Source organism: Macaca thibetana, chromosome 1, assembly GCF_024542745.1.
Source record: "Macaca thibetana thibetana isolate TM-01 chromosome 1, ASM2454274v1, whole genome shotgun sequence".
NCBI lineage: Eukaryota > Metazoa > Chordata > Mammalia > Primates > Cercopithecidae > Macaca > Macaca thibetana.
Window position 1 is genome coordinate 146,918,282 of NC_065578.1, and position 25,990 is coordinate 146,944,271.

The 25,990-nt window shown below is 38.6% G+C and overlaps 2 protein-coding genes across 3 annotated transcripts in view; one reads left to right on the plus strand and one right to left on the minus strand.

The window, feature by feature from the left end:
• The window catches only part of USH2A (usherin), an 801,896-nt gene that overhangs the window by 192,761 nt on the left and 583,145 nt on the right, over nucleotides 1-25,990 (plus strand). For both annotated transcript variants that reach the window (XM_050780510.1, XM_050780502.1), the window contains 2 exons: nucleotides 287-470; nucleotides 16,297-16,460. In XM_050780510.1, coding sequence (XP_050636467.1) covers nucleotides 287-470; nucleotides 16,297-16,460 — 348 coding nt within the window. The remainder of the gene's footprint in view (nucleotides 1-286; nucleotides 471-16,296; nucleotides 16,461-25,990) is intronic.
• LOC126948578 (ADP-ribosylation factor 1-like) lies at nucleotides 19,188-20,047 on the minus strand. Its single transcript, XM_050780550.1, has one exon. It carries the CDS (start codon nucleotides 19,964-19,966, stop codon nucleotides 19,421-19,423), a length of 546 nt encoding a protein of 181 aa, XP_050636507.1. The 5' UTR covers nucleotides 19,967-20,047; the 3' UTR covers nucleotides 19,188-19,420.

The window sequence follows — 25,990 nt, forward strand, 5'->3', positions numbered from 1 at the left end:
GAGCTGATTAGAGGAGGTCAAGTTTTTTGTGGGAATAATACGCAGCAGATTTTAAATGCATTGAATTGTAGATGCCTGGGAGACACCCAAGTACAATGTAGATAATTTACTCAGCTTTTCTTTGGTCGTAATTGACACACTGAAGAACGGATATAACCACATTTGTATTGGGAATGAGATAGTGCCATGGTAGAGTATCCTGTTTTTCTGTGTAATCAATTATTATGCTTTAAACAAAAGAGTGGATAAAAAGTATATATAAAACTTTTAATGTCTTTATTTCTAGGTTTTTATATTTCTCCAGGCAGTGCCAATGGCTGCCTGCCATGCTCATGCCATACAGCTGGCTCAGTTCATCACATCTGTAATAGCCTGACTGGTCAGTGTGTTTGCCAAGATGCTTCCATTGCTGGGCAACGTTGTGACCAATGCAAAGACCGTTACTTTGGATTTGATCCTCAGACTGGAAGGTACATCTTTATAAGCTTTACTAATTAAACTCTTTCTTTACCAACAGTTGACTTTTTTTGGCAGTTGCAAAGCAATAACTTCTGTAAAAAGTATTTTTTTTGGCCGGGCGTGGTGACTCACGCCTGTAATCCCAGCACTTTGGGAGGCCAAGGCAGGCGGATCACGAGGTCAAGAGGTCGATACCATCCTGGCCAACACGGAGAAACCCCCGTCTTTACTAAAAATGCAAAAGTTAGCTGGGTGTGGTGACACGCACCGGTAGTCCCAACTACTCAGGAGGCTGAGGCAGGAGAATCCCTTGAACCCAAGAGGGGTAGGTTGCAGTGAGCCGAGATCGCGCCACTGCACTCCAGCCTGGGAGGCAGGCGAGACTCTGTCTCAAAAAAAAAAAAAAAATGTGTTTTGTTATTGATGTTTTTGGTTCCGTGACATCTGCATTTACTTAATATATGCTAATCTTTGAATATTTTCTAGAGTGGGTTGCTATATATTGATAGATGTGTCCCTATCCGAGCATCTGGGAATGTTGAATGAGATAAAATATATTTTCCCTCAAAAAACTGAGAGTCTGGATGTGGAGAAAGACAGGAAAAGACATATCTGAAGAAGAAGATACACACACACATACTTTCTTTCTCTCTCTCTATATATATTTTATATATATATATATATTTTATATATATATTTTATATATATATATTTTATATATATGTATGTATGCGGGATATATGTATATGCTTTGTTCTTCATTGCCCTTGAATTTATTGCATATTAGTTCATTGCATTTATTTACATTTTCCTTGCCTTTCTAATTTAGCTTTAAAGACTGGCAGATAAGAAACATAGCTTTGTATTCTGCGACATGATTTTTTTCAGTGTGTAAAGTATATTATGAAAGTAAATCACTTTTGAAAGTTACACTCTCTTTAATATTCTACTTCTTATTCTCTGGGTGTCTGTGGCCATTTGCCTTTACTCATTTGTGTTTGTTGCTGTATTTTTGAAGATGTGCTATAATGCCAGTTCCGTGTGTGTGTGTGTGTGTGTGTGTGTGTGTGTGTGTGTGTGAGAGAGAGAGAGAGAGAGAGAGAGAGAGAAAGAGAGAGAGAGAGGGAGGGAGAGATTATGCACTTGTCTAAAGTCTGGACTAAATCTATGAATTCTTTGAAGCGCCTATCCCTGAGAAGCTAGTAGTGTGTGCTGAACTCCGAAAGCATGTGATAAAACCAGTCAAATCTGTTTCTCAATATGTGTGTATTTATAAATATAATGGCTAATTATTTCAGGGTTTGTGATTATCTGGGCTCTTTTAAACTCATTGCCCCCCTGCTGCCTGCCTTTTGGCTGCTCCACTCCTCATTAACACCTCCATTAGAGGGTGGACAGGTGACAGGGTAATTACTGAAAAGGAACTTAAACTAGTTCGTTGTGACTTTCTTTTAAAATTTGATGTGATTTTTAAAAACTAGAAAAATCATTTAACATTTTTATTAAAATAATTTTTGTTTTCATGAAATACAGACATACAGACATACATATATTTTAATCTGTGACACTCCACTTGTTATCTTGATAGTCTGAGAGCATCGTGACTCTTTTCTACTAATGTTATTATAAATAACTTAAATGAGTATAGAAAGCACATGGCACAGTAAATCTTAAAAGCACTGTCAGGATTTTGATGGTAAAATAGGAGCCAATCACTGCACATACTATCTCCTATGTGTGACTCTTTTGAAAGAATATTCTACAGATTCCCCAGTTGGAACTCTTGGGCTGGTTTGTTTCACTCCTGGCCACCTCTGTCTTTTTCATAGTTCTGACCACATTTACCAGGAGAAAAATATCCTCCCCAATCCACCATCCTCCTTGCAACATTCGTGCCCATCAATGCCATTTTGTGACATTCATTACCCATTTTTGTTCTACTCATCCCCCTTGTTAGTCTTCCCAGGGTTATCAGCAAAATGCCTGTCCAGTGACCTAGGGATGTCTGATTGTCTCAGCTTTTTCAATTAACTTTTTTTCTTTAAGTGAGATCTGATTTCCTTTATTACATTGCTTCCTCTACCCTTCAATATTCTTAAATTCAAGGCTGAGACTTTTACCCCATTCTGTTCCTCTCCCATTATCTATCTCACTGTTACTCCCCACCTTACTTTAGTCCAGTAACAAGAATTGCTTAAAAACTACTGTTCCATCTCCTGTCACTCTGCAGTAGGCCTGACTAGCACTGGAGCTAGATTCCCTGGGTTAGAAGGTGGAATGAAATGTTTACATAAATCGATAAGGAATAGGAAGGATCAAAGAAGTGGGTATAAGTTACATTTTTAGAAGGTACTGAGGTTACAATAAAGAAAGCAGAATTCAGTCTGAGTACTGTGGCTAACTCCTGTAATCCCAGGAATTTGGGATGCCAAGGTGACTAGATCCCTTGAGTCCAGGAGTTCAAGACCAGCCTGGGCAACATGGCAAAACCCCATCTCTATAAAAAATAAAAAGTTAGCCAGGTGCAGTGGCTCTTGCCTGTAGTCCCAACTACTTGGGAGGCTGAGGTGGGAGGACTGCTTGAGACTGTAAGGTCGAGGCTGCAGTGAGTCAAGATTGTGCCCCTGCACTCCAGCCCGGGCAACAGAGTGAGACCCTGTCTCAGAAAAAAAAAGAGAGAGAGAGAGAGAGAGAGAGAGAAAGCAGACTTCAGATACACAAAAAGAATGAGGGCAGGTTGGAGTCTAGAGAATAGAGCTAAAGTGTGAGGAGCTGAGTAGATTTCTAAAAATATGAAAGATTCAGAGTAAGTGTGGGATTTTTCTTTTCTTTTCTTTTTTTTGACAGAGTCTCACTCTGTTGCCTAGGCTGGAGTGCAGTGGCACGATCTCGACTCACTGCAACCTCTGCTTCCCAGGTTCAAGGGATTCTCCTGCTTCAGCCTCCTGAGTAGCTGGGATTACAGGTGCATGCCACCGTGTCTGGCTAATTTTTTTTGTATTTTTAGTAGAGACGGGGTTTCACCATGTTGGTCAGGCTGGTCTTGGACTCCTGAACTCGTGATCTGCCCGCCTCAGCCTCCCAAAGTGCTGGGATTACAGGCTTGAGCCACCGCGCCAGGCCAAGCCAAGCGTATGTTTTAAACAAAAAGATCCACAAGTTTTATATAAATGAGATTGGATATCTTTACATATTAGTTGACTACTGTTATATTGATGGGGGTGGTGAGAATTACCTTTTTAAAATTACAAATTGTCCTTGGAAATGGTAGCACTTTTCTTCCATCCCTGTATTAGTCCGTTTTCATGCTGCTGATTAAGACATACATGAGACTGGACAATGTACAAAAGAAAGTTTATTGGACTTACAATTCCACATGTCTGGGAAGACCTCACAATTGTGGTGGAAGGTGAAAGACATGTCTCACGTGGTGGCAGAGAGAAGAAAGCTTGTGCGGGGAAACTCCACTTTGTAAAACCATCAGATCTTGTGAGACTTACTCACTCTCATGAGAATAGCAGGGGAAAGACCCTGCCCCATAATTCAATCACCTCCCACTGTGCTCCCTCCACAACACATGGGAATTGTGGGAGTTACAATTCAAGATGAGATTTGGGTGGGGACACAGCCAAACCATATCAATCCCCTTTGTTCTTATCTTTCTAGTTCCAGGAGAGGGATTCTATTTTTCCCCCTTTTCTAACTCCTGCCATTATTTTAAACGACTTTGAAATGTACTGATGCAGTTCTTTGGCCTCTTCATTCACTTCCCACTCCAACAACCCATTTCTATGGCTACACTCTGGATTTTGTGATCACTTATAATTTCTCTATTTCTCAAATCTTCCTAATCCCATGAATGCTATTCTATGGATCTATCATATCTTTCCAACTCCAATTGACCCTGGAAGCCTCACATAACCTGCTCCTTAACTTCTCTTAATCTTTAGCCCATTATCCCTACTTACTCCTCTTTTGATCAACCCCATGCCTAACTTCACTGTCTTCTCTTAGCCTGAGGCAAAACCTTTTTTATTCTGACCCTTTTGAGTACCTGATTGCAGACTCCCTTCTGCTGTACTGTGGGGTCAGCTCCAGGGATGATCACCCTATACCTGCCCTGATCTGTGAGGACTTGGGGAAAGATCAGGTACCTATGCTGATGTGAAGCACTACCGTGTATATACTTCTTATCAATTTACTTTCTTTCTCCTTTTAAGCTCCTGCCAGTCTCCTCAGTTTTAATTCTATGCTCTTGCCCTTGCAGATAATCTGGCCCTCTGCTCATAGACAAAATAAAACCAGATATAAGTATCTCCAGATTATCTCTTCTCCACCTCCAGCTTGTCTACATTGTCACACATTTTTAATTTTTTTATCTAGTCTTAGAAGAAAACCATGTGTATTTTTGTCTAAAAATAACCTGTTCGTGGTTCTTGATATAATCCTTCCTGTTTTCCTACTCTTGTTCCTCCCTTCCATGATCTTTGCTCCATCAAATCCTCCCTTTATTTTAACTCAAACATCTCTCTATGGATAATATCATAGCTGTCTACAAAAATGCTATTCATTCTACAGCCTCCTTCCCTTGATTCTGCCCTGCTTTATGAGCCCTGAAAGTTATTGTCTAATCTCTCACTCTTCATTCACTTACTAAGATTTAAAAAGAGCACTATGATTCAAAAAAACGTGATTTAAACAATAAAAGAGCAGCAGATTTTTTTCTTCTTCATTTCGTTTCTTTCTCATTCATTCTTTATTCACCATGCATGATACATACATTAGCAGAACTTGCAACATGTAGACATTCAAGAACTAGTTATGTGACTATTAAATTCTCATGCAAATCAAAGACAAGGTGTATAAAGAGATATAATAAATAAAAATAGATTAAGGAAAAGATAGAATGAGGGAAAAGGTTTCACTGGTGGGAAAAAGGGAGGGGTTGGTGGTGCTTTCCACTTGAGTCCAGTGAAGAGGTCTTATTTGATCCTTTGAAAGGTGACATGTGTCTCCTGCAGTTGGAGAGACCAGTGCATTGATATCTATCTTAGATCTGGCAAATCTAACTGACAAGAAACAGTCTAGCTAGATTTGGATAGGTAAGTTGGAAGACAGTGCCCTGCATATCTTTTTATTATTATTATTATTATTTTTTATTATTATACTTTAAGTTCTAGGGTACATGTGCATAACGTGCAGGTTTGTTACATATGGATACTTGTGCCATGTTGGTGTGCTGCACCCATCAACTCGTTAGCACCCATCAACTCGTCATTTACATCAGGTATAACTCCCAATGCAATCCCTCCCCCCTCCCCCCTCCCCATGATAGGCCCCAGTGTGTGATGTTCCCCTTCCCGAGTCCAAGTGATCTCATTGTTCATTTCCCACCTATGAGTGAGAACATGTGGTGTTTGGTTTTCTCTTCTTGCGATAGTTTGCTGAGAATGATGGTTTCCAGCTGCATCCATGTCCCTGCAAAGGACACAAGCTCATCCTTTTTTTACAGCTGCATAGTATTCCATGATATGTGCCACATTTTCTTAATCCAATCTGTCACTGATGGACATTTGGGTTGATTCCAAGTCTTTGCTATTGTGAATAGTGCCGCAATAACATACGTGTGCATGTGTCTTTATAGCAGCATGATTTATAATCCTTTGGGTATATACCCAGTAATGGGATGGCTGGGTCATATGGTACTTCTAGTTCTAAATCCTTGAGGAATCGCCATACTGTTTTCCATAATGGTTGAACTAGTTTACAGTCCCAGTAACAGTGTAAAAGTGTTCCTATTTCTCCACATCCTCTCCAGCACCTGTTGTTTCCTGACTTTTTAATGATTGCCATTCTAACTGGTGTGAGATGGTATCTCATTGTGGTTTTGATTTGCATTTCTCTGATGGCCAGTGATGATGAGCATTTTTTCATGTGTCTGTTGGCTGTATGAATGTCCTCTTTTGAGAACTGTCTGTTCATATCCTATGCCCACTTTTTGATGGGGTTTTTGGTTTTTTTCTTGTAAATTTGTTTGAGTTCTTTGTAGGTTCTGGATATTAGCCCTTTGTCTGATGAGTAGATTGCAAAAATTTTCTCCCATTCTGTAGGTTGCCTGTTCACTCTGATGGTAGTTTCTTTTGCTGTGCAGAAGCTCTTTAGTTTAATTAGATCCCATTTGTCAATTTTGGCTTTTGTTGCCATTGCTTTTGGTGTTTTAGACATGAAGTCCTTGCCCATGCCTATGTCCTGAATGGTATTACCTAGGTTTTCTTCTAGGGTTTTTATGGTATTAGGTTTAACATTTAAGTCTCTAATCCATCTTGAATTAATTTTCGTATAAGGAGTAAGGAAAGGATCCAGTTTCAGCTTTCTACTTATGGCTAGCCAATTTTCCCAGCACCATATCTTATACTCCCAGAGTTCATCATGACAAGGAAGACTATGTATTTCTCATGGCCAGACGAAGACCACAAGGAAGAGAGACAGGGTTAGGTTGTCTTAGTGTGTGCTCAAAGTACCACTTAGAAGACAAAGGGCCTGTGTAGAGAAAAGGACAAGATTCCTGTGGGCTACAGAATTAATAAGCAACCAGTCAAAAAGAAAATGCATCTGACTGCACTAAAACAAAAGGCGAGTGATACCTGATAATGAGAAAGATGAATGAAGAAGTCAGGAAGGCACTACTGTCAGTGATAAGTCAGTTTTATGTATATGCAGGACCAGAAACAATAGACTGCTTTGGGTGGTGCTAGTCCATTGAGTTTCTACCCTTCCTGCAGGCTCTACATGAGGGGGCAGGCTAACCAATCTACCTTCTCTGGTCATAGCCTTGCTGCCTTCATCATGTCCTAGCTAGATGAAAAGGAGAGAAGTATGTTCTTGAAAATGTCTGTTCTTTAAATAAAGATTGGAGTGTTGACTAATATACAGGATTAGACATTCTATTTTCTGAATTGAATTTGTATTTTGCAATGTAAAGTAACTGTAGGACATTCTATTGCCTGAGAAAGACCAGAAAAGCCATGTGACTAACTCATTTTATATCCACATGGAACATGGTGGAATTAGCTCCATATTATACATTTAGTAAAAGACAAAAGTAAAACTGATTTATGATTGCTTCTCATGACTCACGGTTTTTCAATGTGCTGGTCATTTTATTGTTTCGCTTTATTTCTTAAAATTACCTCTTCCTTTGGCTTCTGAGATTCTACTTCTCTTATTTGTTTTCTATCTCTTTTGTTGGTTATTCCTTTTTAATATGTCCTTTCAATTTCCACAACTGTGTCCCTGATTTCAATCACTACATACATGTTAATGGCTCTCAAACATATGATCATGCCTGCCATGAACTCTAGGCCTGTAGCCAGCTGTCTCTCTGAGGTTTACGCTTGCAAGTCCCTCGTGCATTTCATTTTTAATATAGTCAGCACAGAACTAACCATTACTTCCTCATCTCCCCCCAAATAAAAATTAGTCTCATGCCATCTCATGCTATCATCATCTTGGTGAAAAAGACATAAAACTCCAAATAATTATTTAAGTCCAAACTTCCCAAGTTTGAGTGGGGCTTAGATTCTTCTCAGGTCTGGCAGAATTGGCTCTGTTGTTAAGTAGAATGAGCCTACGGGCTACTGCTGGAAAGTGCTATGGAAAGAAGAGCTACTCTCTAAAAAGAATAGAAAGAATAAAGCTTCCCATGGCCATATGGGACCCAAGGAGATCAGCAGGATTTGTCTCTTACTAAATCAGTCGTGTGGAATGCTGGTAACTTGACTTGACCCTCCTATCCTACTGATGAATTCAGCTGTCTCTTTTCACTTCAACTTTGATAATCATTACAGAGGAAATCCTGTAGCACAGAAGGGCATGGAGAAAGATATTTTAAAATATGACAACAAGAATTGCTTGAGTTTGGACTTTCGTTCAACATTGAAAAGAGATAAAAATGGGTTTTCTCTTTTTTATGTTTTTTCACTCCTCTTTTGAATTATACTGTTCTTAAACCTTTTTTCTTTTTTTTTGACTTCTGGTTGTTATTGTGTATACACTAACATTAGCTACATTGAAAATATGTAACAATTGGCTAAGATATATGGGATTCCATCAAGTATAAGAAATTTTCGTTTCTTAAAGGAAAAAAATCACACGTAGGGTAAATGTATACAGATATGCAGTATAGGGAAACAGCTATGACCTGATGTTAAAACAATTTTTTTGAAAACAGAGTAGATTGCAAATCAATTGAATCTACTTTGAAATCTAGGCACTGTGGTAGGTTGTTACAAATAGAAATGTTTCCATTTATAAAAATTACAATGCAGCTATAACAAATGGAAATTAAAATATTAATTTTCAAAATATACAGTAGATTGTAAGTATCTTATTATGAAAGGGGAAGATACAAGTATCACGTTACTTCTTCATCAATTTGGAAAATAACCTCACCTCCTTATCTGTCTAGTTCACATATTCATTACCTTCCTCATGCTCTATTTGTTGGATGCAACAAGGTTTGCTATATTGTTTTCTCTTAGTTTATTTTCTACACATTTTTTTGTATTCCCAAGGGCAAAATAAATAAAATAAAACAGACCTTGACCCTAAACTACACAACCAACAACAAAAATCCATGCAACACAACAACTTTCTGTGACCAAGCAGAAAGTTTATTCTTCAAAATAAACTTTATTCTTCAAAAGTTACCAGTAAAAAGGGGGCATGGATTTAAAAAAGCTGATCCTAGTGCAAACATTACTCCATTTACCTCTGACACATAAAGCAAACATGATTTAATCAGTATCGAAAACAATGAAGCAAAAAAAAAAAAAAATCTGCCCACTGAAAAATCAATAATTCAAAAAAGTATACAGTGTTTGTCTAACCCAAAAACAATGAGACAAAAATGGACCATATTTAATTCATCTCAGTTGGTAGTGGAGACCCGTATTTGACACCCTGCACTTACTGGCACTATCCTCAAGTTGACCTGTTGCTCTGCCCCATAGCCCCCAGGACTGCTCCAGTTCATCTGGTACCCCACAGTTGTCCTACATAACAACCACACATCACAACTCCCAAAAGTTTCTTCCCTAATGATGTACCCTCTCTATATTCTATGTTACCTTGTTTTAAGCCTAAAGGAGTTAGTAGTGTCACTATTTGTCCCATTTACTAGCTGACACACACTGAAGTTGTCCATAGAGGGTAGGACACCAAGGCTGGTTAGGGAGAATAAAGGCTCGGACTTTTGGAGCATAAATACAGGGAAGTTCTTCTATACCCAGATTATTTTTGGTTTTACTGCACATGTTCTACATTTCAGCACTAGGTTATAGATTTGGTCCAGTAATCTTTTCACAGGCCTTTTTTCTGATTGATCTCAGTTGGTCTTTTCTCTGAGAACCAGGTCAATGACTTCAAATGAAAGCAGATAACTTTCTTGTCAACTGATTTCCTTTTATGGTGTGATAATGGAAAAATTAGGGAGTGTGCCTCATAGATTCCCTCTCCTCAGTGACTCTTTGTCAGACAGCTGGCTGTCATCTGGGGTGACAGGGTAAATGGGCCACAAGCCTGTCATCATCTGGCAGCCAAGGCAGGGCTTTCTCACAAGGTAGTGGCAGATTTCCAAGAAAGAAAGCAGAAACATGCAAAGACACTTGAGGCCTGAGCCACCAGTATGTTACTTTTGCCTTATTCTACTGGCCAAAGCAAGGCACGAGGCTTGACCACGTTTGGAAGTGGTGGGGAATAAACAGACTCTCCTTTGTGATGGATAGAACTAACTATACAGTTAGCTGCAAAGGACCTGCACAGAGGGAGAGGTGAAGAGTTGCGATTTTTGCAATCTCCTGTGGCTGCCAAACCATATATTCTCCCTTAATTTAGATGATATACGATCCAATAAGAAGTATCAGTTTTTATGTATTAGTAGCATTTATTCAATGTGATGTAATAGGAATAACACGCAATTGGACATCAGAATATCCAGGTTTCAGTTTCGTCTTTTCCGCTAGACCAGATATAGTAGCTTCCTATTACTGGTGGAATAAATTACCTCAAACTCAGTGGCTTAAAACAACATGAAATTTTATTATCTTATAGTTTTGGAAATCAGAGGCTCTAAATGAGTTTCACTAGGCTAAAATCAGGCCTGTATTTCTTCTGCAGATTCTAGGAAAAAAACCATTTCCTTGATTTTCCCAGCTTTTAGAGACCACCTGCTCTTTCTTTCTTTCTTTCTTTCTTTCTTTCTTTCTTTCTTTCTTTCTTTCTTTCTTTCTTTCTTTCTTTCTTTCTTTCTTTCTTTCTTCCTTCCTTCCTTCCTTCCTTCCTTCCTTCCTTCCTTCCTTCCTTCCTTCCTTTCTTCCTTCTTCCTTTCTTCCTTTCTTTTTTTTCTTTCCTTCTTTTCTTTTTTTTTTTTTGAGATGGAGTTTTGCTCTTGTTGCCCAGGCTGGAGTGCAATGGTGCAATCTCTGCTCACTACAGCCTCTGCCTCCTGGGTTCAAATGATTCTCCTGCCTCAGCCCCCCGAGTAGCTGTGATTATAAGCACGCACCACCACCCCCAGCTAATTTTGTATTTTTAGTAGAGATAGTGTTTCTCCATGTTGGTCAGGCTAGTTTGGTTTTGAATTCCCACCTCGGCCTCCCAAAGTGATGGGATTACAGGCGTGAGTCACTGTGCCCTGCACACATTCTTTAGCTCATGGCTCCTTCCTTCATTTTCAAAGCCAGCAGAGCAGTGTTTCCTTGGACCTCTGCTTATGTCCTTACATGTTTTCTCTCTGACTTTTACCCTCCTGCCTTCCTTTATAAGGACCCTAGATTACATTGGGCATTGTTAGATAATCCAGGATAATCTCCCCATCTCAAAATCCTTAACCAGATCTGCAAATTCCTTTTACCAAGTAAGGTAACATTCACAAGTTTGGGGGATTAGAACCTGGATATTGTTGGGGTGAGCATAATATGACCTGCTCTGCCAGAGTGTAGCAATCTATAGCCTGGGGGTCTGCCACATGTTTATGTAAATAGAGTTTTATTGGAGCACAACAATGTTAATTCTTTACATATTTTCTGTGGTTACTTTAGCACTACAGCAGCAGCAGCGGAGGTGAGTTACAATAGAGTTCACATGGCCTGCAAAGCCTAAAATATTTACTATCTCATCCTTTATAGATAAAGATTGCTGACCTTGTAACTAGATTTACTGTCACCTTGGGCAAATTACTTATTCTCACTAAGCATAATAGAATCATAACTTTATAGACTGGGAAAGAACCTTAAAAGTAATTTTGGTTAAACTCTACCCTATACATTTCTCTGCATAAATCACCTTTTCAGAATAACTGGTGAATGGCCATTCAGCTTCTGCTCCAAAACATGGAACTAAAAGGACCCCACTATCTCATGAAGTAGCTCATGTTTATTTCAAACAACTGTAATTCTGCAACAAATAGAAATATATTATTTATATTGACCAAAAAGTTGCAGTCTCTTGACTTTCTTGCCTAGTCTTATTTCTGCCTTCTGAGACCATAGAGAATAAGTGAAATCTCTCTTCTTTCTGAGAGCACTTTAAAAAATTGATTCTGCTATCATATCTTACAGTTCTTTAGGTATTTGCATAAATTTGTGGAGTGTCAACAAAGGAGAAAGAGATAGTGTTCTCAGATCAGAACCTTGCTAAGCAAGCTGCCTGGACTTAGCTGTCACTATTGCCTGGATGCAAGGGAGTCACTGCCCCTGGTCCAGCTCTTATGAGTTTCTCTATTTGTGCATGGGAAATTCACCAAAAAGGGTGGGTTTGCACACTGTTAACTTCTCCCTTTCAGATGAGACACACGTATTTCCTTGTTCAATAAGTCATGTAAGTATGGCTTTCAGCTCACACAACATGGATGCTCAAGCCTCAAATCCCTCTCCTATAATTCTAATTCCACCTCCAAGAGAATAAAGATGTTGTTAATAGGCTGTAACTAAAGGGAAACTAAGAAGCTCAATGAAACCACAACTCCACTGTTAATCGGGGAAAACCAAACTCCCCTAGAGGGCACTGTAGCACTCACCGAATTCTGTGAACTGAGAACACTGGTCTAAGAGAATCTGAACAGAGACCAGCTCTTAAAGAAAGCTGTCCATTCCCTGGGAGTGAGGTTAGCCAGGGGGACAGAGTTAAGCCAATAAAAAGGGGCTCAAAAGAGCTAACCTGTTATTGGAGCTACAAACCATGTTTGGATTAATCTCTGGTGTCCTATCCTAAGTCTAAAGCTTCCCTGGTGCTTTATTCACAATCAATTCCTGTATCCGACAATATTTAGCTAATCCTTACTGTGTGCTAGTCTTTGTGTTAGGCACTGATGGAAAAAAAAACAAAAAGAAACAAACAAAAAAACTCGGCCCAATTTTGCCAATTTGCCTTGAAGTCTCTTTCTGTTTTGTTTATTAATAATCCTTATCTAAAATCCCTTAGCAATTGGAGTTCTCTTTCTCCTTCATTCTTTATGTTGAATGATGTCTCATCATCCCTGTCAACAAGTTAGGAGACCAGGAGTAACTCTATACCTATCCTCCCTTCTCTTTTCAATTCGGCATCCCATTCTACCAATTTTACTTAACATTTCTCAGGTCTATCCTGCTCATTTCCATTGCTCCTTGCCACTGCCCCAAGGTAGCATGATCTTACTTCTGCTCACCTTTCCAGGTTTACCTATCACCATTTCCCATTCTGAATTTACATCCAAGAGTACTGAGCTGCTTGAAATTTCATACCTTGTTTTACTTTTTATTTTTTTCTCTATTTTTGCCCCTCCCCGACTTACCTGGCTTATTTCTACTCATCTTTTAACATTTAGCCCAAGCATCTCCTCCAAGACTCTTACTTAAAATTACCCTTCCCATCCCTTCTTCTGCTACCAGACTAGGTGAGTTGCCCCATTTCTGGACCTTTAGAGTCTGGATACATCTTTATTAATGCTCTTTCCATTTTATCTTGCATACGAGATTGTGAGCTCCTTGAGGACGGGGGCAATTCTATATGATTCATCTCTATATCCTTGATGTTTATTCCAGTCCTGGAACATAGCTGGCCCTCAATGAATGTTATTTATGTCAATCAATATTTAAATCAATTTGATAGTACCCATGAGCTGAGGACCCAGACAGAGGAGGGGTGTACAAAGAGAAATGTCAATAAAGTGACCTATATATCTTGGGATATATCTCTGGGCCTCCTACAGTAGTTCTCCCTCAGATGATGAATTTTCTGACAATGACGTGCATTACTGAAACATATTCCTTTCATTAATAGTTAGGTTTCTTCAACAGTAATCATTAGGATAACACTTTCTCTCACTGTTTCCACAACTGGAAGAAACTCCTAGGAAAGGAAAGTATATAAATTTGTGATTTAGGAGACAGAGGCCAACTTCTTTCCCATTGTAACCAGTAAATACTGAGTTATGTAAGGGTCCAAAGAGTACTATCATAGCAAACGGCTGGCAGAGATTAGCGATGCTTTACTTCTGTTTTGTTTACCATAATGAACTGGTCAATAAACATCATAAGTTGTTTATCTATATAAATCTTGACAGATTACTCTTTATGAAATCCATTTAGCAAGAGAGGTTTTCCCATAAGGATGAAAAATGAAGATTTTAAACAGATTGCGGGAGAAGCTCTGGCTGTACCAAGAGAGTCAGTGTAATAAAGGTTTCTTTATATTAATATTACAAAAACCATTTATCCTGGCAAAATCAATATTGCAATTCATCTTAGTTTGGTGTTTCTCTTTCTAAGCTTAAAATGTCTTTTCCTTTATTATGTATAATTTTGTTTCAATAAATGTGAAATATATTTCATTTAGGAGGTACTCTTGAGGAGGGATAACTTATAAAATGACATCAAACTTGTAGCTTATTTGCTAAAGAGTCTTGGAAATGTTTAAAATTATAGTTGAGTGGCTGAGAAATCTAAAGGAATCATTTTACTTAATCCTTAATTACAAAATTATCCCCAGTGTCCTTTGGGGTAAAAACAAACTACAATGTTCAGAAAAGTCTTCTCCCATGAACTTCATTTAGGAAAAATTCTTACTGAAGTCAAGCGATTATAACAAGTCAGATAAGTTGACTATAACAATGGCTTGGAAAAGAGACTATGAAATCAAGAACAGACACATTTAATTGCTCAAAACACTGCATGCTTTGGATGGAAAAAAATAGAACTACACCAAAGAACGGAATTATGTTATACACTGGAAGCTATTATTCTAAATGTATTATTTGTAAAATAAGTGTGATTGTCTCAGGAGTGAATGGTAATAAAAACTGAAATACTCAAGAGACACACATGAGTGGTGCAGTTATACATATATACACAAACACACACACACACACACATTGAGAGAAGCTTTTCTCTTATTGTTTATGCTCACTAAAATTATATTAAAAGCCTATAAACAATAGACTCTACATAACAGCATATAATGAAATTAAGAGCAAATCAAATTTTTTGCATCTATAATTCCATTTTAATTATAATACATACTTTTCTCAGCTCTAAAACTTAACCTAAACAAAACATCTATATGAAATGAAATTCTGATATAATGTGTATAGATAAAAGACCTAATACAGTTGTTTGAAGGGGGAAAATGTCCTTTTATCATGACCATAAAAAGGGCAAACTACAGTACAGTGGTTTTCAAGAAAAACTGTACTTTATTTATTCCCAAGGGGATATTAGTCCATAAAACAAATTTGCAGCTTATTTGGCAGTCTTAGCTTTTATCAGCCTTTTTAAGGGTGTTGAATGATTACTCAAGAGATCACACTGTAAAAATTGCAGTGGGGAAAAGTAACTCCGTCCATTCAGCATCTTTATTAGAACATATAGGTGAATCCTTTTGACATTTTAAACATACCACAAGGAGAGTACCTTTTTAATGGTGAGTGGTCTTCTTACATCTGCTGTTTTGCTTCTCTAATACCTCATGGCACTAACATTGCTTATCCTAATCAGTGCCATTGGCATAAGCTACATGTTTGAATAATTCACTGTGAGGGAACAAATTTTATTTTCTATTGTGGCAAAATGCCACTACTGGTATTTTTACAGGCAACTTTGGATCCAAGAAATTTAAGCTGCAGTAAAGTTATCTTATTATGTTCACATCATTTGCATCTTTTCATAAATCAGAATAATACTGTATTCTCCAACCATTGTGGATAGATAAGTTTAGTTCATAAAATAGAAGATGAAATATAACCCGTATTAAGGCATCAACAATATTTGAACCTGTCTTCCTCAAGCAACTTTCTTAGTGAAATTTAGTCTTCATAGAACTAACTATAGAATTTTAAGATTTTTAGGGAGAGCAATGATTTACCCCTGGTTTTCTATTTTGCAATTGGATAGTCACTTGAAAAGATAATTTTATGGGTACCTAATCTAAATTTTTAGCTGACAGGAAAACTGCTTTTGTAAAAGCAAAATTTACAGTATTCCTAATTGAACAAATGGATTCAAACTAATCTACAAGATATACTGTGGGATTTTAAAAAACAATATAATATATTTTTTGCTATTAGTTAGTTTATAAAGAGGAAGCTTTATACAGGTTTTACCAGGAGCAGTAGTTTTATAAACATCTTTTCTATTTTCCTTTATTTTATGTTGATTCTATATTTGTTTAGCTCAAGATTCTTTTCAATTTGTTGGCTAAAATAAACCATCTTACTCTACAATGCTTATGGGTAGGTGTAACTTATACTATGAATTATTAATCAAAACACTATTCTCTTTGATGGTTTATTTGTCTTGTTTTCAGATGTCAGCCTTGTAATTGTCATCTCTCAGGAGCCTTGAATGAAACCTGCCACTTGGTCACAGGCCAGTGTTTCTGTAAACAATTTGTCACTGGCTCAAAGTGTGATGCTTGTGTTCCCAGTGCAAGCCACTTGGATGTCAACAATCTATTGGGTTGCAGCAAAAGTAAGTGAACTCTGGCTCAGTGCTGGTTTGTGAAGCAGCATCTTACAGGAGACTGCATCTCATTGTTTTATTTCTCCATTTAGAACTCATCAGAAAGACTTAGTACAATGTGAAGAATGTAGGTAAGAAATGGAAAAAAAAAATACATTCAGTGAAATATGTGTGCTTTTCCTTGGTTAGACAATTGGAAATGATAATACAATTATGTTCACAGTGGCAAATTTACAATGGTTTTTTGGAATGAAATCAACAATGAGGTGATTAAAGTCCTAGGTTTTCCCAGACCAAAGGTTTCCCCAGGACACAGGACTTTCAGTGGTAAAATCAGGACAGTACTGGTTAAACCAAAATAGTTGGTCACCCACACAAAGACATTTCCATGTAAGTTTTTTGTTTGTTTGTTTGTTGTTTGTTTGTTTTTAACAAATAAAGGGTGTATTCTTGTTTATTATAAGTTTGATATTCTTCCATCCCCCAAAGTTTATGGGCACTATTATATCATTAGTTGTTTATTGATATTACAATAATTAGTATCATCCACCACAGCATATTACTCACCCTATAATTGATATTTCTTTCTACTTTAAGTTACACTCGTTTAAATATCTCTCACATTTATATTTTTAATTCCTTAAAGCCAAAGATTACATGTAAGTATCTTTTGACTTCTCAACATCACTTTTCAGTTCCTTGCATTGACCTCACAAGGTCACCTGCAGTTCTACAATTTCCTAACATATTGACCGTTTTCCTATATTTACTTCAAGATCATACATCCTTACCTTTTCCAGAATTCCTAAGAAATGCCTGCTGGGAACATGTGGTAGGAGCCCTCTACAACATATTGTGCTATGCATATTCTCCTTGGGGTGTCCTGAGACTGTCATGAGTCACAATGATAGGAAACGCCACAAGTCATGACAGATCATCAAAAACCAGCATGTCTGGAACTCTGCTATCTACATTTAAGGGGAGAGGGAGAGAGATAAGTAATGGAATATTGGACTCCAAAACAACTGTACTAGATTTTGAGGTAATGGAAAGCAGGACGTAGCTAGTGATTAAGAAGATGTATTGATATTTTGTACCTGTGTAGCTTCTCTTCAGCATCCCACATTTCATCAGTCCCTCTGGATTTCAGAATAAGTAAAGCTAGGTATTTATGCTTCTTTCGGGAAGGAACTATCGTAATTCCTTTCATGTATAAATACAGTCTAAACACAAATCTGGACTTCATTGGCCACTTAATTATGATGTGTCATATATTGATTAGCAATACAATTGATTGCTTTGTATGCAACAAAAATTCTAGCATATTCCTTTTGGATATGAGTTGTAGATCATCATTTATGAAATTATGATATCTAATCTTAGTGATTTCTGACTGATTCTGCCACTAATTTTGTGAAAATATTGGCACCTGCTTTACTTTTTGCTACCTATTCTTTCTTGCATTTGAGACACAGTCTGGGAATTATCTCTCAGGCAAAACTGGATAGTCATGTCACTGGAAAGCTAGCCTACAATTCTTAGTAGTGGTAGACATTTACTTTTATATTTTATTAACTGGACATTTTTTCCAAGTGTTTCTGATTTGTCAGAATTTTTAAAAACTTTCACATTCCTAATGATTCTTCGCTGGACATATTCCTTTTGGTTTTTGATCTCTTTAAAATCATGATACATCATACTGAGCACAGTCTTTCAACTGTTTGTGGTTGTTTCTGCATCTGTTTTAGGTTTTTATTTTTTTTAATTTTTTTATTTTTTAATAGTTGAGATTTTATTCTAATAGCTATAATTACAGTGCTTGTTTGTTGAAATGAAAACTGAAAACAAGTATACAAAACAGTTGATTACTAATCGTGTATTGAAAGCAGTAAGAGGTTCCATGACACCAAATAGACCAGTTCTGAGGTTTCCCCAAGATAAATTTAACAGCTCCAGCTTCTTCAGTGTTTATCAAAATACAAAAGAAAGAAGTAAAAGTTGTCTTTTTCGATGGCAAATCAGACCCTTGCAGGCTGAGGGAGAGAAAGCTACATCACACACAGAGGTGGGGTGCTCCCAAGGGGCTGTGGGTCTAGGTGGACCGCCTGCCCAGCTTGCACCGCTCCTGCTGGTGAGGCCCCAGACATCCTGCCAAAGTGTCTGAGCGAGCACGAGGGTTGGGGACGACGGACCTACTCTGGCCACAAGGTGACCGAGGGACAGATGGGGCCCTGCCTCCCATAGGCTGCCTGAAGGTGGGTGGGGCGGCCTGCGGGAGAGTGGGGTGGCTGTGGGCTCCCAGCCTGGCCCCTGGGAACCATGGGAGCACAGGGACAAGCACATGGCTATGGAATGCAGGGTGACCCAAGGACAAGCGAGTTGTGGGGATCTCTACTATGACCATGCAGAATTGATCGCGGTCTGCTGCACCACCACATGTTCCTGAGGGGAACAGCTGGGCTGGTGACCGGCATCCAGGCCAAAACTGCAAATCTATGCTAGGTGGGGTCTCCCTTCTGTGTGTTCAAGTGTTCTTGACTTGGATTCTTAACTATTTTTAAAAATGCACTGAGTTTGGGTTAAAAACCAACCATCAAAATGGATTTCAACACAGCTCTAAAGCCAAGGGTATGCCCGGCTCTCCCAACACAGCGACTCCTGGAGGCCAGGTACCCATGGGCCTACATCCCCTCTCAGCACTGAGTAGTGAGTTGAGTTTTCTTTTTAAAATAAAAAAAGCTGAGTGATATTGCATAGGAGTACCAGAAACTGCCTCATTGGAAACAAGAACTATTTACATTAAATAAAAAGCCTGGCTGCAGGCTGCGTCTGCCACATTTACAGCACGGTGCGATGCACACGGTGACCAAACCACGGAGGCAGCTTCTGGCACTCATACCACGAGCCGCACGTTTGCCACATGAGAGTAAAGCAGAGGGCAAAAGGAGTGAGAGGGAGTGGGGTCACATTCACTTCTGGTTCCGGAGCTGATTGGACAGCCAGTGCAGTCCTTCATAGAGCCCATCACCGCTGGTGGCGCAGGTGGCCGGAATGTACCAGTTCCTGTGGCGTAGGAAGTGCAGCCCCAGCTTGTCTGTGATCTCAGCTGCATTCATGGCTTTGGGGAGGTTCTGCTTGTTGGCGAACACCAGGACGACAGCATCCCGGAGCTCGTCCTCGGCCAGCATTCTCATGAGCTCCTCACGGGCCTCGTTCACGCGCTCTCTGTCATTGCTGTCCACCACCAAGATCAGGCCTTGTGTGTTCTGGAAGTAGTGGCGCCACAGGGGCCGGATCTTGTCCTGGCCACCCACATCCCACACAGTGAAGCTGATGTTCTTGTACTCCACGGTTTCCACGTTGAAGCCTATGGTGGGAATGGTGGTCACGATCTCACCCAGCTTAAGCTTGTACAGGATCGTGGTCTTCCCCGCAGCATCCAGGCCCACCATGAGAATGCGCATTTCTTTTTTGCCAAGAAGGCCCTTGAAGAGGTTGGCGAAGATGTTCCCCATAGTTGTGGACAGGTGGAAGGACACTGGCCAGGGACACCTCAGAGGCTGCTGCTCCGAGCCAGGCGTTGGTTTCGCTCCTAGGTTTTTAACAAAATTTTCAAAAACACTGTGTAAAGTTAGAAGCTCAGCATCAGCAGAGGCAATTTATTAGAAACAAATGAGACAACATGCCTGTCTTCAAAGGGGGTCAAAACATAGCTAGAGTGACGGACACTGATAATAGGAGGGGAGCAGAAAAATGTAAATTTTGGCATGAGGATGAAGGGTGCCAGCCTTCTCTCCTGTTCCAGCTTGATAATCACATGGTCCTTGTGTTGGATCCTAGCAGAAGCAGCCAGAACAACTGGCTTCACAAAGATATGATGAGATTGAAAGGAACGTAGTGCTATCTATTGTTGACACAGTGAACTACCTCTGGCTAGTATTTTTCTCTGTATCCCACAGATGTCAAGAAGTGCTTTCATTTAAAATTAAAATTTCTCATGGTACCTCACTACACAGTTTGGGAACTGCAGGATTATAACCCTCATTATATCTTCTAGGGGCCACTAGCAATAGTTTAGTAATATCATCTGTGATTTGTTTTTTGTTTTTTTGTGTTTTTTTGGCGGGCTATCAAGGTAGGAATCCTAGGATTTAATTTCCAAAATGCAAGAGGATTGAATTAAAATAAAGTAGTTAGACCTTTTCTTATAGTCAATTTCCATACTGAGTGATTCACTTCTTTCCTTTAAATATTGGTTTCATACTTTCAAAATGATAGCCATGCTTCTTGAGAGGAAGCAAAACAGGAATTAACATAAATTAAATATTCCCATTTTCTGTATTCTTTCTTAGTGAATGATATTACAGTTAGTTCAACCTTCTATGAACTTAACTAAAATTATACACATACACACACACAAGTATACAGTTAGCCACTTATTGTTTAATAGTGTTTGTCTTCTTGACACTATTCTCATTGTTATTTATTCATCTTTATATCCACATTTTTCTTTATCTCTCCTTACCAGAGAGTCTCTTCTAGCTCTCCTTTTACTAACAGCTTTATTAAAGTATAATTTACATATTATACATTTAACCACTTCAAGTATATGGTTTGATGGATTTTAGTAAATTTATACTTGTGCAAGCATTATTATTATTATTATTTTTTTTTTTTTTTTTTTTTTTTTTTTTTTTTTTTTGAGACGGAGTCTCACGCTGTTGCCCAGGCTGGAGTGCAGTGGCGCGATCTCGGCTCACTGCAAGCTCCGCCTCCTGGGTTCACGCCATTCTCCTGCCTCAGCCTCCTGAGTAGCTAGGACTACAGGCGCCCGCCACCGCGCCCGGCTAATTTTTTTTTGTATTTTTAGTAGAGACGGGGTTTCACTGTGGTCTCGATCTCCTGACCTTGTGATCCGCCCGCCTCGGCCTCCCAAAGTGCTGGGATTACAGGCTTGAGCCACCGCGCCCGGCCTGTGCAAGCATTATTATAATCCAATTGTAGAACACTTATGTCATTTCAAAAAAGTTCCTTTGTGCCTATTTCCAGGCAATCACGACTCCTACCTCTAGCCCCAAAAAACTAGTTATAGGGTCTTTGATGAGATAATTTTGTCTTTCCCAGAAGTTTTATATAAATGAAAGTATACAACATTTAGCCGTTTTACAATGTATAGGCTTTTGTATCTAGCTTCTTTCTCTTAACAAAATGTTTTTGAGGTTCAATCACATGGTTGCATGTCTCAGTAGATTCTTTTAATTACTGAGTAGTATTTTCTGGATATACTATATTTTGTTTATCCATTGATCAGCTGATGCATAGATTGTTCTCAGTATTGGTCTATTATGAATAATGCATCCATGAACATATGGTTACAAGTGTCTGTGTGGACATTCGTCTTTATATCTCTTTACATCCTGAGAATAAAAAGGCTGGTTTGTATACTGAATATATTTTTAATGTTTTAAGGAACTGCCAAATTATTTTCCAACACGGCTGTATCGTTTTACATTTACATTAGCAATTTTAAGAGGTCCAGTTACTCTACGGCCTCAGCAACATTTGGCATTGACTCTATTTCATTATAGCCATTCAGTGAGTGTGTAGTAGTATCTCGTTGTGGTTTTAGTTTGCATTTTTCCTGGTGACTAATGTTGAACATCTTTTCATGTGTATTGTCATTCATGTGATTTTTGGCAAAGTATCTTTCAAATATTGTGCCTGTATTTTAGTTGAGTTGTTAGTCCTCTTACTGAGTTAAAGAATTCCTTATTAATTTGGGATAAAACTTGCAAATAGTCGTCCCATTCTGTGGATTTGGTTTTCATTTTCTTAATGGTATACTTTAAAGAGCAAAAGCTTTTACCTTTCATGAAGTCAATTTACTAAGATTTTCCTTTATGGGTCATGTTTTTGTGTCCTATCTCAGAAATTTTGGGCTAACTCAATGTAAAAAAAAAAAATTCTCCTTTATTATTTTAAAGTTTTATACTTAAACTTTTACATTTAGATCCATGAAATAATTTGAATGAGTTTTATACATGGTATGAGTTAAGCATCTAAGCTTTTTATTTCACTTTTATTTTTTGACACATAGATATCCAAATGTTCCATTAACATTTGTTGAAATTGCTATCCTTTCCCCATTGAATTACCCAAGCATCTCTGCAAAAATGCAGTTGACCCTATAGCTAACATCATATTCAAAAATGAAAGACTGAGATCTAAGATCGGACATAATACAAAAATGTCCACTTATTAGCCAGAGCAGGTAATCAAGAAAAAGTAAGCAAAAGTCTCCCAAATTAGAAAGTTGATGTTCTTTACTTGTAGATGATATGATTCTATATGTGGAAAATCCAAATGAATTCACAAGAAAGCTACTAGAGCTAGTAAACAAATTCAGCAATGTTCTATGTTACAAAATCAACACACAAAATTAGTTGTGTTTCTAAATGCCAGCAATGAATGATCTGAAAAAGAAATTAAGAAAGCAATTTCACTTATAATGCATAAAAATTTAACCAAGGAGATGAAGATTTGTACATTATCTGTTTTCTGTGTGTTTCCAGGAAACCTATAGTATAATTCTGCAATGTTATTTCTATTCACTGTTCCTTTCATGCTTAGCCATGTGCTCTCCAGTGTCTCATGAGTTTCATGCAGGATCCGTGTGTGATCACTTTTCTATTAGGATACTAAGATAGAAGTAATTTTCCCATTAGTATATATTATCTGTGCGCATTTATTGCCAAATAAGCCATTTATAATTCTTGGGATGTAAGAATCAAGGATGCCTTCCAACCTACTGGAGGGTAGAGGAAATAAAGGTGATATTTATTGAGCAACTACTTTATACACACATACACACACACACCCCTACATACATATGTGCATACATACACACACACCCCTTATCTTCAAAATAACCTTGACAGGGAGACATTATCGTTCTCCTAATATAAATGAGAAAAGGCTCAGAGCGTCCAATCAATATTTGACGATAATAATACAACTACCAAAGTTCCAAAGCTGGAGATTCAAGCTCGTGGTTCCCAAAGAGATGGATCTAGTCACAGTATTATACTCTCATTCCATAAAAGGGAGTCTGGCATATGCAAATAGCATTCTTGGCAATTTTGATTGAATGAATATGTGAACATTTTCTAGGAATTCTACTTCAAGCACATAAAGGGTCAAGTTTTCTCATGCCCAAGATGTAATAATATTCTCAAAAGTGTTGGTAAGTCATCTAAACCTTCTGGTTTAAGAAAATTTCAATTTAAATACCAAAGAGGTACTATTTATTTATGCTGTGGAGTCAGACAAGATTGTGGTTGACATGGTCATAGCAAGTAATCAGCTTAAATGTTTGGAAAGAGCCTATGTGTGTGAAGAACTTTTGTTGCCAAGGAAATTTTCATGTAATGCAAATCATTTTCTACACCCTTTGACATGGGAGTGAAACATCTCTCTCTCTTTCATTTTCATTCATCCCCAAAGCATTTTGCTGCCTTAGAAAATCATCTGAAGGTCAGTTTTGATTGCTCTAACTCTGAAATCTGTTGTGTTCCTGATAGCATGCAGAGTTTTAGATGAAATCACTAATATTCACTAAAAAATGTTAAATTGCCATGAATTGCAAGGTTGTTTGAGAGTGCCATAAATGAGGCAGTTTATGATATTTGTGGCTCCACCAAGAACAACAGGATTTCAAACCCTAAATTAAAATCCACTGAAAGGGTCAAATGCATTGTCAGTGTTCAACCGATCAACGTGACCATATCAAATATGCAAAATCCATGAATTCAAAAATGTAAGGTGCTATTCGGAAATAATTCTTTTCTCATGTGTCATTATGAGATTGTTGCTACTCTTTTCCTATGTCTAAATAGGCATATAGACTGTTGGAATGTTAATAGAACAATGCAAATTCCAAAGAAGAAAAAGACAAAAGGAGAGCAATGAGCATATATCTAGTTTGAATATTTTAAAACATATGATATAAATATTGTCTGCCTTAGGATCAGACTTTGTCTTTAGGAAGCCTATTCATAATACATGGAATTTTATATATTTTACATTCAGTGCTGTGTAGAATAAAACAACTTTTCCCCCCCTCTGTTCTCACACCACTATCAACATAGACTACTTTGGTGAACAAGCAATTCTGCAGCATTAATATCCTGCAACCCAGTTCAACTCTTGCACTATATACCTGGAAGTAGTGGCAGATTCCACAGGTGAGGGCTCAGTTCCCAAGGCTGCCCACAACTTCTAACACCACTCACAAGCTCCAGGTTATTTTGCCTGTGCTTGTAACCCTCTGGCTATAGATTGGGGTGGCTGTGACTCCCTCCTTGGGTTCAATTAATTTGGCAGATCAGCTCACAGAGCTCAGGAAACACTTATTTTTACTAATTTATGATACAGGATATTACAAAGGATACAGATGAAGCAATGCATAGGACAAGACACGTGGAAAGGGGAGCAGAGCTTCCATGTTCTCCCTAGGTGTCCCACCTTCCAGGAACTTGCACGCGTTTAACTACCTGGAGCTCTCCCTGTACCTCCACCGTCCCCCTGCCCCACAACCATGGCCTCTTGGACCCTTTTTTTTTTTTTTTTTTTTTTTTTGAGACAGAGTCTCTCTCTGTTGCCAGGCTGGAGTGCAGTGGCGATCTTGGGTCACTACAACATCTGACTCCCAGGTTCAAGCGATTCTCCTGCCTCAGCCTCCTGAGTAGCTGGGATTACAGGTGCATGCCATGATGCCTGGCTAATTTTTGTATTTTTAGTACAGTTGGGGTTTCACCTTGTTGGCCAGGATGGTCTCGATCTTCTGACCTCATGATCTGCGTGCCTCGACCCTTTATAGCAACTTCATTGGATAAGCATGACTGAAGCATGGATGTGGCAGACTACCACAATTACCACTTGAGACCATCACTACGACAGTTACTACTGTTACTACTTGAGACCATCATTACAAGACTGAACTAAGGGGGATGAATACAGAAATGAAAACTATAAACAAAAGTATTTCAAAGGAAGGGTAACATGGGAAGAAGGGGATCCCTGCTTCTCGTGAGCAAGGGCAGCTGCCTGAGCTTCCACAGCCCTTTGTATTTATTGGGTAGAAAGAGCAGGGGGGAGGAGGTAATGTTTGGTCAGCTGCTTGATTGATCACAGGTTCATATTATTACTAACAGGCTTCAGATTTGCCTAATCGTGCCTGTGTTGTGACTGCCCTCAGCATTCCTTCTGGGTGGAGATACAGTTTGTCAGTTTGCCAACATCCTGCTTTCATGGGAACTTGCTGTTTACTCATATAGCCTCCAGTGGTATACTGAGTTGATCATGACCCTCATTCTTTTGGCCTTCAACACATGGACAGATATGTAGAAATGTGATTTAAAGAAAAAGGGAGTATGATTTCATACTATTCTACTGAGTGGGGAAACCCAGCAAAGCTGCCTATTCAGAGTCTTCTTGGCCTCTCTCTGCAGCATTCATTCCTCCAGGGTATGGGACAAGAC

Bases quoted from the DNA above. Each gene is read 5' to 3' on its own strand.
- LOC126948578 (XM_050780550.1), bottom strand. From the start codon at position 19,966: ATGGGGAACATCTTCGCCAACCTCTTCAAGGGCCTTCTTGGCAAAAAA.